At 56.2% G+C, this 17,176-nt stretch overlaps 2 protein-coding genes across 6 annotated transcripts in view; both read right to left on the bottom strand.

Moving 5' to 3' along the window:
* Positions 1–3,608: 3,608 nt before the first annotated feature.
* Positions 3,609–5,931, bottom strand: LOC148684162 (uncharacterized). 2 transcript variants are annotated; one of them, XM_088656036.1, is made up of 7 exons: positions 5,515–5,931; positions 5,334–5,412; positions 5,149–5,201; positions 5,012–5,066; positions 4,855–4,904; positions 4,636–4,694; positions 3,609–4,461 (listed from the first exon to the last, which is right to left on the bottom strand). In XM_088656036.1, exons 1-7 carry the CDS (start codon positions 5,598–5,600, stop codon positions 4,388–4,390), a joined length of 456 nt encoding a protein of 151 aa, XP_088512162.1. In that variant the 5' UTR covers positions 5,601–5,931; the 3' UTR covers positions 3,609–4,387. The 2 variants fall into 2 exon arrangements, with proteins under 2 accessions (XP_088512162.1, XP_088512161.1); XM_088656035.1 differs by lacking the exon at positions 4,855–4,904 and having other exon boundaries at positions 5,515–5,819.
* Positions 5,932–8,498: 2,567 nt separating this feature from the next.
* Positions 8,499–17,176, bottom strand: part of ACHE (acetylcholinesterase (Yt blood group)) — a 44,319-nt gene continuing 35,641 nt past the window's right edge. For 2 of the 4 annotated variants that reach the window (XM_088655990.1, XM_035136156.3), the window contains exons 2-4: positions 15,248–16,770; positions 13,365–13,531; positions 8,499–9,778 (exon numbers count right to left, since the gene is read on the bottom strand). In XM_088655990.1, the coding sequence (XP_088512116.1) occupies positions 9,657–9,778; positions 13,365–13,531; positions 15,248–16,770 (1,812 nt within the window). In that variant the 3' untranslated portion in view covers positions 8,499–9,656. Of the gene's footprint in view, positions 9,779–11,824; positions 12,891–13,364; positions 13,532–15,247; positions 16,771–17,176 lie in introns of those variants that run through there. The other 2 variants (XM_035136157.3, XM_088655991.1) reach the window with 2 other exon arrangements.

Here is a 17,176-nt window from a genome sequence, read left to right as displayed (position 1 = left end):
ATCTCTCTTGCAGACCTTATTTCAGTTACGAAGAAAATAGCATTTTTGTCCTGTAAAACTGCCCCCCCCACCAACATGCTGGGCAGCCCTGGGCAGCCCTGGGAAGTTTTTAACGTTTGATGTATTGCATTGTGTTTTTAATATTCTGTTGGGAGCCGCCCAGAGTGGCAGGGGAAACCCAGCCAGATGGCCATGGTATGAATAAATAATAATAATAATAATAATAATAATAATAATAATAAATAAATAAATAAATAAATAAATAAATAAATTAACTCCCCCCCCCCCCCCGTTTCGCCACGTTCCATTTTAACTGTAAAGGAAGTGTTTCCTTTTATTCCATTCCCCCCCTGGGGGGTATCTAATTCTCCCATCCCCTCAAAAAAGTGACCCCCAAACTCTCTTTAAGTGGGCGAGTGAATTCGCCGCGTCCATCTTCTGTCTCTCCACCCCCCCACCTATTTTTGGAGAGCCTCTCAAACGTTGCAAATGGCCGAAGAGAAGTTTCGAGGCGCCTGGTGGCAAGGCGTGGCCGGCCTCCTCCTCTAAAGCAGAAGGGTGTGATTTGCTCAAAACAAAAACCTGGGAAATAAGAGGAATTGGAGAGGGGGCGTCTCTGGAGGGCTGAGTGTGGGGGGTTTTGTGGGGTTTTTTTGGAGGGGGGATGCTCATTTGTGGGCGATGAGTTGAAAGGACACCCACAAAATCCTGTTCTTGGGCTACAGGGACTGGCAGTGGGGCGAATGGCAGTCAAATCATCTATGGGCCCCAAGCCTTATTCTCAATATTTCCCTGTTTTCGGGGTTGGAGGCTCTGAAAGCTTAGATACTTACTTTGTGGGCTGGGGGATCAAAATATTTTTTTGGGGGGGGCTTGATTTATTTTATTGTGGAGGGAGAGTAAAAAGGAACCTGTTTTGCTTCAGAGGTGTCCAGCTTCTGTTTTTTTTTTTTTGGTGGGTGCCCTTAAATTTCAGAATTCTCGGGTTGGGGGGGGTGGCGTAACCTCCCCACCACTGAAAAAAACACCCCACCCCTTTGTTTTGCAGTGAGACACCCAAGAGGTGTCCGGGGCCTGATCCTTCCTCTGGGAGGAAGAGGCTGATGCATTTGAGGGGAGGATGTAGTGTATTCTGCAAATGACAGGTTTCTTTTTAAAGGAGGGGGTCCGCATTGGGGGCCGAGGGGGGCCAGGCTCCTCTCATTTAATTGTGGGGTGTCTTGCGGTCCAATTCTGGGGTTCCTGGCGGCTCCCCCCCCAAGATCCGAGGTTTTGTTGTCCTGGGAGCCTCTTTTTGCTGTTTTCCAACCTCACAGGGTGTGCTTTTGGGCTGTTTGGGTGAGGTGAGGTTTCACCCTCCTCTGTTTCAGGATCGGACCCCCACCCCCTTTTTTTGGCCTAGGGAGCCAATTTTGGGGTGTCCTCTGGGGGTTGCCCCCCCCTGGATTTTCTGGATCCTGTCTGGGGCCTGCCAGGCCTCTGAGCTGCCTGCACCACACTGCCCTGCTTGCAACTGTGGAGAAGAACACACCCAGCCCCTCCCGGGGCAAGGACAGTCCTGAGTCAGCCCCGAACCCCACGCCACCTCCCTGGGCACCTCCAACTTACCTCCTCTGCTGCCCCATTGCCCCATCCGGGCGCTGGGGGGGGGGCGGGTTTTCCAGAAGCCCTTAAAAAGCACTTTTACACCCACGGAGAGATAGCAAGAGGGAGCCCTGTGGCTGGTGTCTTTGCCACCCAGTCCTGGCACGCTGCCCGTTCTGGATCCATGTGGGGGTTGTGTGCGCGTGGGCCCCCCCCCTCCTGCAAAAGGGAGGAAAAATTGGTCCCCCGCTTTTTGTTCAGGTCCCAGAATCGGGGGACCCTCTTCCAGTTCGCCCCACTCTTAGATTTTTCCAGGGAATCCAGATTCGGAGGGTGGGGGGGGGGAAAGGAAATAAAAGAAAATAAGAGGGGCCCCCTCCCAAAGCAGCCCCCCCAAGAGCTGCCAGCCCTTTTCCGTGCGATTGTGGAGGCAACGAGAGAGGGAGAGAGAGAAAAAAGAGCAGGGGGTGAACCGAGAAAAGCCTGGTCCTTTTTCCCCCTACGCAAGTTTCTACACTTGAAAAAGCCCCTTTGGGGTGCTTGGAAAAATCTGAAAAAAATTCAGGGGGGAGCCCTGGTGCCCCACTGGTGGCGTGTGGAGTTTGGGGCGGATCTGGGCAGGCGCTCCCCAGGGAAAAAATAGCTTTTGAGCGGCTCCGTCTCCCGCCAGCTTCAACGTCCCCAGCTGACTTTGACACGGTGCCAACTTGCAAGGCTGGCTTGGCAGCAGCTCAGCTTTTCAAACGGCCACTCTGGCTCCCTCCCCGCCCCCCCCACCTCCCTGGACGGAGGGCGCCCCACGGCACGGGGCCAGGCTTCGGCCTTGCAGCCCCCCCTGATCCCCCCCAACGCCCCCCGCCCCGAGCCCCCGTGTGAGTGTGCTTTTCTTCACAGGCCAGGCCGTGTGCGGCGTGTTTGTGTGTGTGTGTGTGTGTGTGCCTCTCGCTTGCCTGCCACCGAGGCTCCAGCTTCGAATCTGCCGATGCAAAACGACAGCCAGCTTTACCGGGCCTCGCCAAAGCAGCCACCTCTGCCCCCCACCCTGCAAAAACGGGGCCTTGCCAAGGAAAGAAGGCCTCCCCTGGCACAATGGCATGCGGCCCTGCCCAGGCAGGGGCTGTGGGGGCACCCCAGACGCCCCCTCCCTCCTCCAGGCCCCCTCCCCACCTGCAACCAGCCCCCTCCCCGCCTTCCTCTTAGAGCGTCCCCCCTAAAAACTGCTTGGCCGCCCCTAGCAGGAGAGGTCAAAGGGCAACGACCTCTGTTTGACCTCTGCAGAAACCAGCCCTGGCCAAGGGCAGGGGGAGGGGCAGCAGCTTCCAGGGAGGAAGTGTCAGTCAATCTGCGGGCTGGAAAGGTCAAAGGGCTGCGGCCTGGGCAGCAGGGGGCCTCTGTGCACGTGCAAAGTGTTTCCTCCGACACAGGGAGCTGGGGAGCCCCCAATAGTCGTAGGAGTTGATCGCTGGAGGGGAGCTGGGGGTCCTAGAATTCCATGCAATTGTAGAGTGGTGACCCCAAGGGCCATCTAGTCCAACCCCCTTTTGCTTGTGGATCCTGGCCCACCAATCACATATGATTTTTTTGTGGTGGGGAGGGGGACGACAGCTGGTGGGTTGCTAGGGCAGCAGTGGCTTTTTTTGGGGGGGAGGGGGCAGCTGTATATGTTGGGAAATGAGATTCCTTTCCAGGCCTGGGTAGGTTTTTAGAGATGATCTCCCACCTTTGTCAGAAAAAGCTGTGCAACAGAAGGGGGACGACGACACTCTTCAGCTCCAGATGTTCTGGGCTTCAAGCCCCCCCCCCCAGACTGTGCTGCATGTTCTGTGGAGGATGGTATGGAAGGAAGCAGGCGGACACTCCCCCCCCCCCATGAAGCTGGCAGGGCCTCTTCCTCTTCTTCCACTGGGGTTTCATTTCCTGTAATTCGCCCCCCCCCAACCACCTTGTGGGGCACATTTTTCTTGCCTGCAGGCATTTTAAAACTCCCCCCCCCCAAAAGCAAAGCAAATAAGGAGCCAGTGGGGGTCCTTGCTTCAAGGTCCTTTTATTACAGAATTGCAAAATGCACAGCAGATCCACCGGCAGTGGCAAGGATGGGGGGATATGCCCGTTGCAAGCAATGCCCCCCCTCCGACCCCCAGGGCAACCCCTTCCCCGATTTCCTAACAGAAAAATATATATTATATATTTATAGAAGATATGTACAAATTATATATATACATAGAATAGAAAAATAATCCTGCAAATGCCCCCCCCCCCAAACCATGGTTTATACAGTACATGATACGGTAGCGGAAGGCCGGGGTTGGGATAAGAGACCCCTTTCAGTCCATTTTGGTACACAATTCTTGCTGGGGGGGGGCATCCTTGTCCCAGTGAGGTCAGGAAATAACCCTTATGCCCCCTCCCTGACGCAAAGTCACTCCTGGGCTCCCCCACCTGAGAAACTCCAAGGGCTCCCCCCCCCACTTTGTGTGGGGATGTTGGAGGGGGAAATTTAAAGCAGAAGACTGCCTTTGAGATGGTGGTGGGGGGCTCCTCCAAACTTGACCCTCACATTAAGCCACTAAATGAAACCTCTACCTCCCCCCCCCCCAAATCCTTGGGTGCCTTTTTTAATTATTAAAGGATCCGCTGCACCTCTTTCCTGGCCCCCCACCCTTATTTCCTGCTGGAGGGTATCCCCCCCCCCCACGAACGAAGACCAGCTCCGAGCGCAGCCTGATGCGAACCCCCCAACACAAGGGATGGAATTGGGGAATGGAGCTAGAGTGCCCTTTGCCGTCGCTGGGGGGGGGGTCAGCTATGGGGCTGGGGGCGTGATGGGGACCCCCGCCACAAACAGCTTTTTCGGGGGGGAGTCGATGTCCAGTCCTCCTGCAACAAGAAGCAGAGAGAGAATCAGCATTTTGCCCCCCCCGGTAACTGCCCCCTCCCAGGTACCCCCCAATTTCGCTCATGCTCTTGGAGCTCCCCCACCAATGAGGTTGGCCCCTCCCACCAGCCATGCAAATAAGTACACCCCCCACCCCTTTTCATTTCTTTTTCTACCTTTCCTCTTGAGGGTTTCCAGCGTGGAGGGGGTCCTTGTGCTTGGGGAGGTGGGGAGCCTGGAAGAGGGGAGCAGATGGGGGGGGGGCAAAGGTCATGTAAGTTCACCTAGAGAAGCCTTGTATGGCAGAGATGGGACCCTCAAGGGTCATCCAGACCAACCCCTGCAATGCAGGAGAGAGATGAAAACTGCTCCTCTCCTCCCCCCCTCCAACCCACCTCTGGAGATGCCAGGAGTGGGGGGTCACAGCACTGGGGGGACTGGAAAACTGGGGAGGAGAGAGAGAGAGAGAGAGGGAAACAATTAGGAGGGGGCCTGCCTATCCCACCCCTGCGAACCCCCTCCCCCTGGGTCTCCCCTGCGCCCCACACTCACCCCATAGCTGGTCCCCGGGCCTGGGCTGCTGACGTGGAGGCCGCCGGGGGGCGCCCTGCAAAAGCAGGACAAGCTGAAGCTGAAGCTGCGGGGCCAGATGCCCCCCATTCTGTACCCCCCTAAAATAAAAACCTCACCTGCTGCTGGAGGCCCCCCAAACTCTGGGGAGCGTCTCGCTCATCGCCTCAACCTTGCAAGAGAAAAAGGAAAGGAACAGTGCAATGAGCGTTTGCAACCGGGGACTTTTCTTTTTTTGAGGGGGGGGGGGACCCACATGCAGAGCCCCCCTCTTGGAATGCGGCTATGGGGGGGGGTCGCTCACCCCCAGCCCACTGTCCAGACAGACGCTGCTGCGGCGGCTCCGGGGGGGCCCAGCCGGCTCCTCCTTCCGCGGGGGGGACCTGCAAGGAAGGAAATGCGTGGGGGGTGAGTTGCGTCACGGGCTGCACCGGGACCCCCTCCCTCCTGCTCCCCCCTCCCCGCCGCGGGTCCCCCTCTCCTACCCGCAGGGCCCCGGCAGGAGGGGGGCGCTGTTGGACCTCCGCAGGGCGCCCCCCGCTCCGCTGGGCTCCACTTCCATGCGCTCCATGGGGGGCCCCCCAGCCCGACTGGTCGCATCCCAGCCCCCCGCCCCCCGTCACGGGCCTGGAGGAGGAGGCGACGAGCGAGGGGGGGGGCTCTTTCTCGCGGCTCCTCCTCTTCTTTCGGCCTCCCCTCCTTTTCTTTTTAGTGCAAATACTTCCTAGCAGGGGGGGGGAAAGCAGGCAGGGAGGGGGAGCCGCCCCTATGGGAACCCCGCCCCCGAGAAGACTCCTCCCCCTCCCCCAGTGGTGGCGGGAGGGAAGTGCACGTGGAGGAGGAGGGGGTTTCTCCTTTCCACCCTCACCCCCAAAATACACGCGCGCATGCATGCACACCTGCACGTGAAAAGCAGCCCCTTTCCCACGGAGCGGGCAGGGCGGGGTTCGGGCGCCCCCTGCTGGCGCGCGTGAAAAAGGCCCCTCAGCAAAGAGAAACCGCGCCTCCCAGTGAGTGTTGTGGAGAGCCCCCCAGCGTGCGACCCCCAACCCTCCGTTGGGGGGGGCGGAGCATGAGGCGAGACCCCCTTGGGAGGCATCCCCCAAACGTCGCCGTTCCTGCGTTGCAGGGGGTTGGGCTAGATGACCCTGGGGGTCCCTTGCAAGGAGAGCTGCAGTGGCGCCCTTGGCAGTTCACCAAACCAGTCTCATTTGGCAACGGGGACAAATCGAGCCTTTAGTGCCATCTGCCCACCCCTGTGGAACTCCCTGCCACTGGAGATTCAGCGGGAGCCTTCATTTCCCCTTCCAAACACCTGCTGATAAGGTTTCTATTCCGACAGGCCCAGGCAGGCAAGACGCTGCTCCACAACGGTAAGCTGATTTCTGATTCTAACTTTTTATATGGTATTTATTGTTTGCATTTATTATTATAAACAGCGACACCCCTTCCCCCCCACATATATAATGGCACAGCAATATACAACTTTTAAAAAGTGAATAAAATGGATACTGTAGAGTTGGAAAAGCTTCAGGAACAAATGACAAAGGCAATGGAGGGAATGGAGCAATCTTGCGAGGAGGAAAGGTTGCAAAATTTGGGCCTTTTATGGTAGTAAGAAATAGAAAGAAAAAAGAAAGAGAGAGAGAGGAAGAAAGAAAGAAAGAAAGAAAGAGTTGGAGATGTATAAAACTAGGCCTGATTTAGATAAAGTGGATAAAAATAAGTTTCTCTCAGAACCCTCGGAGCCAAAGGGGTTTGCAAGTCTTAGGTTTGTCGAGCTGGGAGGGGACCCAAAGTCATCTAGTCCAGCCCCCTGCAATGGAGCGTTGATTGTTGAACAGTGATGCTGAGAGCTGGGGGGATTCAGGCCTGAGAAAGACGGAAGGACGGTCTTCTTCACACAGCGCAGAGTTAAGCTGTTGACCTTCACCACCAGGAGGAGGGCTGAGGTGGCCTCCCAGTTTGGAGGACTGGGCATGGATGGGAGAGGTTTTCTCTGAGCTGCTGGCAAAGGAGGTGGGGGGCAATGGGGAGGACCTCCTCAGGGGGGCTACAGGCTGAGGACTGGAGAGATGGAGAACGGATTTTGGAAGGAGGCAGACCCCTTGCAGGCCCAGAGTCAGCTTACAGACATGAGAACAGGCTGATGCAGCAGCGAAGAAGGCCCAGGCTGTTCTGGGATGCTCCAACAGAAGCCTAGTTTCCAGATCGAGGGAAGGAATAGGACCGCTCCCTTCTGCCTAGGTCAGACACACCTGGAATCCTGTGCCCAGTTCCCTGCCCAGAAAAGGCCCCACCTGGAAACCTGATATTTGCCACTGCCATTCGGAGCAGGTGAGCGAGAGGGTCCTGTGGCGTCAGCGTCCATTGATCCTGCGAGATTAGGATGGCTTCATGCCAGGCATTGCCAACAGGGTGCCCTCCCCCCTGCTTTGCATCGCCTCCTGTGCCAGAGCACCTTGTAGGGGGGGGGGGCCTTCCCTGCTGCCTTTTGCCTTTCCTGACCTTCTCTGGCTGCCTCCTTCCTCCCTACACTGGGCGCTGGTGGCAGTGGGAGCAGAGCTGGTTTGGCTTCACCCTGGCACCTCGTGGGGCCGGGGCTGAATGATGCTTCTTCCTTCTCAACGTTGCGATGTTTCGTCCTATCACAATATTTAGCTGCTGACTAAACAACAACAACAACGTTTTCCCAGTGAGTCAGTCCGTAGATACATTTATCAGTGAATTGTTACATTTGGTAATGTGCAGCAGAGGCCCTTTGAACAGAGATAGGGGAAAAACGGATGAAGTGTTTTGTGGGAACATTTGCAGGAGTGATTGTGTTGAGCTTGCTAGTCACAAATTCCTGCAACGAGGGTGTTGTGATTCCACTGTGGTTCGTCCTGAGATTCGTCTGGTGGGCATTTTGGCTGCGTTTGAGCCTCTCCTGCTGTAGTCATAATTTCGCCTTGGGCATAGGCTACCCAGAGGTATTTTAAAAGGCCAGGTATGAACCCCATGGAATCCTGCAATCTGTCTGCTCAGCCTCTGCATAGCTCCATCCATATTTCAGGCATCACGATATATTGGTATTGTATATCGCAATGTTTAGCTGGTGATAAGATTGTGATGCTGAAAACAAGGTATCGCCCAGCCCTAGGCTGAACCCACTGGGTGCCTCTTCACATTCCCATAGTATCATAGATTTGTAGAGTTGGAAGGGAGTCCCCAAGGGTCATCCAGCCCAACCCCCTGCAATGCAGGAATCCCAGCTCAAGAACCCCAGACAGTCAGACGGCCCCCCAACCTCTGCTTAAAAGCTTCCAATGAAGGAGAGACCCCACCTCCCGAGGGAGTCCGTCCTGCTGTCCAACGACTCGCTGGCTGAGCATTGCTGCCTCCTATTGCCTGCCCACCCAGGGCCCCCCTCCCTGGGTCCAGCCCACTTTGCCCTCCAGGCCCATCACAGACACACACAGACACCGCACCAGGTTAACTCTTTTTATTGGGTTTTGCAGGAGTTCACACACAGGTTGGAGTTCCACAGGTGCTGGCCATGCAGGCGGAAGAGGTGGGAGGCTGGGGGCAGGGAAGGGGGGGGCAACCTGACTTGGGGGGGGGGAACGACCCAGCTCTCCAGGGGCCTGCAAGTGGGTCTTTCTCTCTCTCTGTTTCCGAAGGGGCCCCTGAGTCACGGGGCTTGTCCGGAGGTCGGAGCTGATAAAAGGGACAGCAGGTCAGTTGGGCTTTTGGGGTGTTGATTTGGGAGAGCAGTTGCTTTGAGGGGTGGGGGGTTAGGGCCTGGAGCTGACCAAGGCTCTACCATGATAAGTATTTGGGGTGGGCTGTGAGGATGGCTTGGGGGATGGATTCCCTTGGGGTGCCTCGTGATGTGTGGGGGAATCAGAGTGAATGATTGTGGGGGGCAGATGCATGTGGGGGGCAGGGAGTGTTGCCTGTAGCTCCGGTTGCTATACAGTCCAAATATAGATATATATTTATATTTATAGTTTTATATATATGTGTGTGTGTATTTATTTATCTATCTATCACATTCTCCCCTTTAAATAAACATTATATACAAATCACAGCAAAGAGTCAGTAGTTTTTGGGGGGGCGTTCCCAAACAGCAAAGGGGAGGAACCACAGGGGGTGAAGGGTTCAACGAGTTCAGGGTGCTACAATGGGGGGGCAGTTGGTGGTGGGAGTCTGTAAACTGGGGACCACGGGGACCACGGAGGGGCCTCGGGAAGGCCGGGTGCTGTGTCCCCCACCCCAGTCCTGAAGCAGTAGATCAACTTGCTGCCCGGTTCCTGTTTCTGGGGGTGGTGGAGATGTGGGTGGGGTGGGGGGTTGGCAGGCTGGGCCAACTGGATGAGGGCCACAGAGGGGCTGCTTGGATTGATGGGCGCAACTCTTGGCTTTGGGTGGCTGGACGGGGGGGGGGAGGGAAGTTGGATGGGGGGGGTCCATTAGGGACGCTCAGATCGGCTGGGATTGGGTTGGGGTGGTGGGAGAGTTTTGGCGAGCGTCACCAGAGGGGCTGGGGGCTGATGGGAGGGGGTTTCCTTGAGCTGCTTGGCGTGCTTGACTGAATGGAGTTGGGGTTGAGGGGCCATTCCCTCTTCTCCCCCCCCCCTCTGTGTCACAGCTCTGAGCACCGGTCCTGTTTGCTGTAGTGGTCGAACTGGCTCTTCCAGTGCATCATGTAGGCGCTCCAGAGGTGGAACTCCAGCTTCCACTGCCGCTCAGCCTCCTCGATGTTATCTGGGGTGGAGCAGGCGCGGAGGGAAAGCGAGAAGGGGCAGAATGGAAGGAGAGACAAAGGAGGAGGAGAAAGGAAACAGAGTTAAGCGGCAGGAAGAGCTGCCAAGAGGCCAAAGCGCATTGGCAGGGCGGGGGGGGGGGGGGAATGCAGACTCACCAGGCTCCAAAGCCCCCTCCCCATTGCAGGACCCTGGACTCCACACCTGGTATTAGATGGAGAGATGTTCCTTCGTCTCTCTTGTCAGCTGCCTGTCCCTCTATCTTTGGGGAGTTTTAAGGATGCAATTTGGCTTTCACTGGCGTGGCCAAGGGTAGATGGAGGCACCCAGCTTCTCTCCTGACCTCATCCTCTCGCCATGACTTTCCCTTCAATACTAGGCTGATACCTCTTAGGGATGCTGACCTCTTTTTCCTCCTTCCTTCGTCCTTTGCCCTGGAGAGGAGGTGACATTTGTGTCTCTCCCGCTGCAATGGAAGAGGTGGCCTGGCTCAAAGCACCTCCGCCTCAGGGACCTTTTCCCCTCAAACATGGATTTCCTGTGATGAATGTAGCTTTTTCAGGGGGTTGGTCTAAATGACCCTTTGGGTCCCTTCCAGCTCTACAATTCCAGGAAACCCGGAGTCTCGGTGTACAAATTGGACAGGGGAAAGTGGGTTCCTCTGGCAGAGATTTCACTGTGAAGTTCACCTTTTAACTCCACTTTTAAACTTTTCTCCAAAGCAGCCTGCATGACTCTGTCCGCCCCCAATTCTATCCTCACAAAAACCCTGTGAGGGAGCTTGGCCTGAGACGTAGTAACTGCCCCAAGGTCTCCCTGGTGGGCTTCATGGCTGGGAATGCAATGCAGGACCCCCGACTCAAGGGTCCCTGATGGCCATCCAAGTTCTCCTTGTTGTTGTTGTTTAGTCGTTTAGTCGTGTCCGACTCTTTGTGACCCCATGGACCATAGCACGCCAGGCACTCCTGTCTCCCACTGCCTCCCGCAGCCTCCCGCTCTCCTTACAAAGCTCCAATGAATCCTAGAATTGTAGAGTTGGAAGGTACCCCAAGGGTCATCCAGCCCAACCTCCTGCAAGGCAGGAATCACAGCTGCAGAATTCCCAAGAGAAGGCTACCCAATCTCTGCTTAAAAGCCTCCAATGAAGGAGAGTCCATGAAGGGGCGCTATACAAATTTAATAAATAAAATAAAATAAAAAATAATAATCCATCGCTCTAACCACTATACCTCTCTCACTGGCAGGAGGCAGCTTCCCTTCCATCATGCACCTGCTACTAGCCTGTGGAATGCACTGCCACTGGGTGGGAAGCCCCTTGGGATGGCTTCCCAGAAGGATCTGAAAGGGGGGGGCAGTTTGATTTTGAGGGGGGCAGGTTGGGAGGGGAGTCTTTGGGTGGACCAAGCAGAAGATTGATTAAGAGTGGGGGAGATGCACTGAGGACACCCGTGCGTAAGAAAGAGGTGGTTAGCATTAGCAAGCTAAAGACAGCTGCGGCAGCATTGCAGTTAAGAGCATGATCTGCGGATGGACATGTCTCTCCCTCCCTCTCTCAAAATCATCTATATCCATCTATGTGCCTTGCCTCTGAACCCCATTAAACGGGCCTGACTCCTTGGCCAAACAAAGGGTGACCCCAAACTTCACATCTAACACACTCCCCACAACCAAGGCTGCAGCTATCTCTGCAAACGGCAATTGGCATTCAGGTGGCCCCCAGGAAGCCCCTGTGAAAAGGGATCTGGGGCCACAGCCAGGCTGAGAAAGGGATCACCCACCTTGGAATGTGTGCCTATAAGTCCAGCAGAACATGGAGCTTCCTCCTGCAGCCTCTCCCTTGACCCAAAAAGGCCTTCCCTGAACCCCCCCCCCTTTGCAGACTCATTATGCACACCCCCATGCACCCGCCTCTTCACCCCCCAGCCCCAAATCCCCCACCTCTGTTTTTTCCCTCTGGTCATGCAGTTGGAAAGCAGAAGGAAAGAGAGGATCTCCCACCTGCTCTGTGCCTCGCCTCCCCCCAAAATGCAAAGCGCCAAAGACTGTGTGTGCTTGAAATTATTGATTCTTATTGCAATTCTCCCAAACAGGGACCTCAGGAACACACAACCTACAAAGTTTCAAGCATGTGAACGTGAAACGAGAACAACAAAACACCAGACAGGAGCAGAACCCTAAAACCATTGAAAACGAGGTATACAGAAACACACAGGGAGACCCTGACACTGTGCCTGAACCAGACATTTGCTGCAAGGTGGGCGGGCGGGAGGTCTGGTTTGGGGCGCATGGGCAGGGGGGTGCTGAGCCCCCTCCCACAATGCCTCATCTCCCTGCCACTCTCTCCCCGCCCAGCTTTTCTCAAAGGCAGGCACTGGTGCTGAGAGGGGGGTGGACCAGGAAAAGGTGGGAAGGGGCTCAGTATCTCCCCGTCTACCTGCTTTGCCCTCCACTCCATCCTGCTGCAACTCTTCTGCCTGGGTGGAAACCCTCCACTCAGCTGCCAAAATCTGAATTTGTGTTCATGCGTCCTGCTCCCGAAATCCAATTGTTCTACACCAATCACTGCTGGGCTCTCAGGGGTCCAGATGCTGGTTCTGGGACAGGCAGGATTGTCACGGAAGAACTGCGGGGCTCAGTTGCCTAGATGGCTCATTCCAGTTTGCAGCACGCCACAGAATCCATGCTGGATCGCTCATGGGTCTTTGTCTCCCAAAGTCAAAAGGACAGCCTGCCTTTGTTGCCTGCAGGCTCCTGTGGGGCTGCGTGCCCAGTGAGTCCCTGCCTTCTGCCCACCCCTCTGCCCTTTTGCTCCCACGACGCCCTTGGGGATAGGCCCCACTTGAGCTCCCGGTCCATGCAGAGCAGCAGCGGCAACAGCGGTAGCAGCTGGGCTGAGCCCCCCTCCCCACTCAGCCAAGGCCCAGCCCTCTGCCAGTCTGCGGCAGTGCGGTAGGCAGCAGTGGCTACCACCTGCTCCTTCTTTCAGTGTGATCCGTGGGGTGCTCAGGACAGGAGGTGCCATGGGGGGAAGAGGAGGAGGAGGAAGAGGACCACCAGTGGGGCGGAGGGCCCCCCGGGCCCCCAGCTGGACTCAGCACAATGCCTGGAAGACTCTACAAGGGAGAAGAGAATGAGGAGTTAAACCCCTGGGCAAAGGGGAGAGAGGGGTGTGTGGGGTGCGAGGCCCGTCTCCACACTCATTGAAAAAGTTGCCATTCCCCCAGATTGCAATGGCGGCAGGGAGGGCGGAGGCAGCCATGGGCTGCTCACAAACGCATCACCTTCTGCTGTGGTAGTGAGAGGTCAGTTGGGTCAAGACAGAGAGAGAGATAGAGAGGAGGTTGGAGAAGCAGGTCATTCTTGGTGGAAAGGGGTGGGAAGTAAAATATCAGATTTGGGGAGACTTGGCGGGTGGGGGGCGGTCAAGGCTGAAGAAGACCTGGGGAGGGGGCTGGATTTTCCGCATCTGTTTCGACGGAGCGGCCCAATTCCTGGGCTGGGTTGTGTTGTGTCTGTTTCTCCCCCACACACACCCATGTCCCTGCCCACTCTCAGGAGGCTCCCCCCCGCCAGGGGCCCTGACCCACCGGTCACGTTGAGGAGCTTGGGGAGGAACTGGTTCCAGAAGGCGCAGATCTGGGCCCGGAGACTGCGGTCGGTGCTGAGCGGCTGCGTGTTGAGCTTGACGTACTGCTGATCGGACAGGTTGTAGACGGGCCAGGACTCCTCCTTGTCTGAGGGGTCCGTGGGGTTCCTGCGTGGGGGGGGGGGAGAGAGTGAACAGTTAGTTTCTCGACCAGCCCCCCCCCCAGGAATTCTTGCACCAGCCTCTGTGCTTGGGTCAACCTGGCAACAGATGCTGCATTTTGGGTGTTTTTATCTTGTATTTTTATGCCGTTAACTGCCCTGAGATCCATGGATAGAGAGAGATACACAAATTTTAACAACGACAACAACAACAACAACGACAACAACAACAACAACAACAACAACAAAAAACAGTAGTAGTACAGGGCCAGGACTAGCCCAGTATTCTGGCTTAGTGCTTCATTGTCCTTTTAAGTGGCTCTCCTCCTTTCCCCTGCTATGGGTTTGAGGTGTATGGGGTGTGTGTGTGTGTCTGGATGATGCCTTGAGTCCCTTCCAAGCCTTGGGGTCCAGGACCCAGGGAGGGTTACAATTTTATGGCAGATTCTGTTGCTGAATGGTTCAGAAAAGTTTCTTTGTAGGACAATGACCTCAACTGGCCACTTAAGTGTCCTCCTCAACATCCCAAAAGAACAGGCCAGGCTGCAAGAGGTGCAACTAAGTGAGGGGGCCCTCCAGGCTTATGGGTGGGCCTTTCCTCTAGCCCCCTCACCTAGGGGGAGCCAGAGAACGTGTGTGTGATCTGAGCTGGAAGCAGCCCAGCATCTTGAGACACAGAGACCTGCTTGCTCTGTGCTGGATGCAGAGCTGCGACTAACTGAGAAGCAAGATCCGTTGAGGTCTTAATACTGTGAGCCCCTCCATCCTACACTTGGGTTGCATGTAGGTATAAATAAAGTCAAATATCCTGAAGACACCACAGTCTCTGCTGCCCCTCATTCCAAGGAAACGGAGCCCTGGGGAAGCGGCTGGAGTCCCTTTCCGCTCTGAGACTGATTTGTATTCATCCCTTCTCTTCCTGCTATTTGCCCAGACAAACTCACACAGACTCAAGACACACCTGAGCAGAAATCAAAAGTGCTGGGTCTGTATATTTTAAAATTCAAACCCAGGTTTTTCTTATCATGGTCAAGGGTCAACCTTTTGAAATTCATATGTTTTTTGAGCGACAGAATAGCCTGGTTGTTACGTATAAAGCAAAACTAAGAAAATACTGCTAATTCCCAATTGCCCCAAATCAGGAATTCTCACTTAAGACCAGCCAGACAATCAAACACCATCCATAACCAGGAACATTTTTTCATCTTTCTAGTTGTGTGTGCAGGGGGTATAAATAAATCTATTCAAGTCCTGCAATAAACCTGAATCCTGAGAATCCTCTAAAATTTGTTTCCCCAATTGACCTATGCCCAAGGCCCTGTTTGCGACCCCATTGGCAGCTTCTTCAAACAATTAATTAACTAGTTAATTAAATACCCGCCCTGGTCGCAGGGCAGATTTCAGCATTACAACACAAGATTAAAAACAGTTCAAGAAAGCAACTATAAAATAAGGTGGGGCCTAAAGCCATGCACTTCAAGTGCCAAAAGGCAGGGCAAAGAGGAGCATCCCCAGCATTCTCCGGAAGCTGTGCAATGAAGGGGCCAGGCACACCTCTGTGGGGAGGGAGCCCTGCAGCTCAGGGGCCCCCACAGAGAAGGCCCTCCCCTGCATCCCTCCACCCCCCGAGTGGGGAGGAATGTTTGCCCCCTTTCCTCCCTACCTTGCAGGGCAGCCTCCTCCCTTCCCTGCCCCCACCTGCCCCCTTTGCCAGCCTCGTTACCCCGTGCGGGCAAAGTTGGCCCAGTAGCGCATCATCCTGCGGCTGAGCTCCTTCTCCTCAGGGGTGTAGTTGAGGCTGTCGTTGAGCGGCAGCCCGAAGATGAACTCGATCTCGTAGCCGTGCGGGACGCCCATCCAGAGCGGCCACATGAGGTTGGAGGCACGGTGGTCGAAGAAGTAGGCGTAGACCTTGTTGCCGTGCTCGGCGTAGCGCCGGGCAAAGTGCATGGTGGGGCAGATGACGTTGTGATCGCCCACAATGTCGTCCATGGCCTCCCGGTTCTTCTCGCGGTTGTCCTCGTCCTCCCAGTCGGTGTACTGCAGCACCACAGCCTCGGCGGCAATGTCGTTGGCGTGTGGCACCCCGATGCGCACGCCGTCCAGGAAGTCCTCTCGGCTGATGAGGCTCTCATTGTCCTTGCTGAAGCCGGGCGCCCCGTAGATGAGGAAGTAGGTGCCCTCATCCTTCACCACGCCCAGCAGCACCTGTGTCTCCTTGAAGTTGCCCGTGCTGAGCATCGCCTCGGGTGTGTCCGGGAAGAAGTCCCCGTCGATGACGGGCACAAAGGAGAAGCGGAAGATGCTCTTGTAGGGCAGCACCGACCACTCCTCGTCGACCAGCTCTTGCGGGTGCTTTGTGCGCAGGCAGCTCACCAGCTCAGAGTCATTGGTGAAGTGGCAGCCTACCCGCTTGCCCAGCAGCGTGGCACGCCGGCGGCTCTCTGCCGGTGTGATGGTGGCCCATGGAGCATTGACCGTCCCGCTTTGCAGGATGGCCCGCTGGAAAAGGGGCCGGCTCTGGGCCGAGAGGAGGTGCATGCTGACCGAGGCACCACCGGCACTCTCGCCAAAGATGGTGACAGCCTTGGGGTTGCCCCCAAAGAACTGGATGTTGTTCTGAATCCACTGCAGTGCCAGGCGCTGGTCCAGCAAGCCCATGTTGCCTGGGGCCTCCTGGCTGCCCAGCAGGGCCAGGAAGCCGAAGGCACCCACCCGGTAAGTGATGGAGACCAGGACCACGTTCTGAGTGTAGGTGAGGAAGCGGCCATCGTAGACGTCCAGTGAGGACGAGCCACTGTAGAAGCCGCCTCCGTAGATCCAGACCAGGACGGTGGCATTTTTGGGGCGGGGAGAGGGCACCCAGACATTGAGGTAGAGGCAGTCCTCACTCATGTTGTGGTTGGGGTTCCACATCTCCGTCCCGTGGAAGCCAGGGTAAGTGTTGTCCACTACCTGGTAGCAGGCATGCCGGTAGGACGAGGCGTCCAGCTCATGGCTCCAGGGCTTGACCGGCTCCGGGCGCAGGAAGCGGCGTGGGCCCACGGGGGGCTCTGCAAAGGGGATGCCTAGGAAGGCTGAGACGCGACCATCCAGCACCCTCACACGAATGCCACGCACCCGCCCTGTCTGGGTGGCCACCAGCAGCTCATCCGCCTGGGCCAAGCCAACGAGGAAGGCCAGGAGGAGGGGGAAGAGGGGCTGCAGCCGTGAGGCGGGCATCGTGCCAGTCTGCCTGGGGGGCACCTGTGGGAGAAAGGGGAGAGGGTTAGAAGAGGCCTCTGCCTAGCCGCCTGCAGTTGCCACAGAGTCAGGGCCCGGCCTGCTCAGTCCTTCTTCTGCTGTCTGATAAAAGGAGCGCAGGCTATTATCAGCGCAGGCCAGGCCATGGGGAGGAAGCGGGGAGAGGAGCAGGCTCCATCTCTGCCTCCGATTCAGGGGCTGAAGGAGAAGGGTGAGGCCCTTAGGTTCAACTGGAGGAGCGGGCCCAGAGCCTCCAGCTCAGGTAGGAAGCCTGACACTCAGCTGTGCCCATCAACTGTGTGGATAGCTCAGTTGGTTAGAGCGTGGCCTTGATAAGGCCAAGGTTGCAGGTTCAATCCTCATAGGGGACAGCTGCATCTTTCCTACCTTGCAGGATTGTTGTAAAGAA

This window comes from Zootoca vivipara, chromosome 12 (genome assembly GCF_965207765.1).
Source record: "Zootoca vivipara chromosome 12, rZooViv2.hap1.1, whole genome shotgun sequence".
Classification (NCBI taxonomy): domain Eukaryota; kingdom Metazoa; phylum Chordata; class Lepidosauria; order Squamata; family Lacertidae; genus Zootoca; species Zootoca vivipara.
This window is presented reverse-complemented; position numbering and strand designations above follow the sequence as displayed.

What these genes read in the sequence shown, in the direction of transcription:
- LOC148684162 (XM_088656035.1), bottom strand. Translation starts at nt 5,600, where the DNA reads ATGGAGCGCATGGAAGTGGAGCCCAGCGGAGCGGGGGGCGCCCTGCGG. An exon ending in GCCCGGGGACCAGCTATGGG is followed by an intron (nt 4,695 to 5,011) that starts GTGAGTGTGGGG and finishes CCCCTCTTCCAG; the next exon opens with GCTCCCCACCTCCCCAAGCA. An exon ending in GGAAACCCTCAAGAGGAAAG is followed by an intron (nt 4,462 to 4,635) that starts GTAGAAAAAGAA and finishes TTCTTGTTGCAG; the next exon opens with GAGGACTGGACATCGACTCC.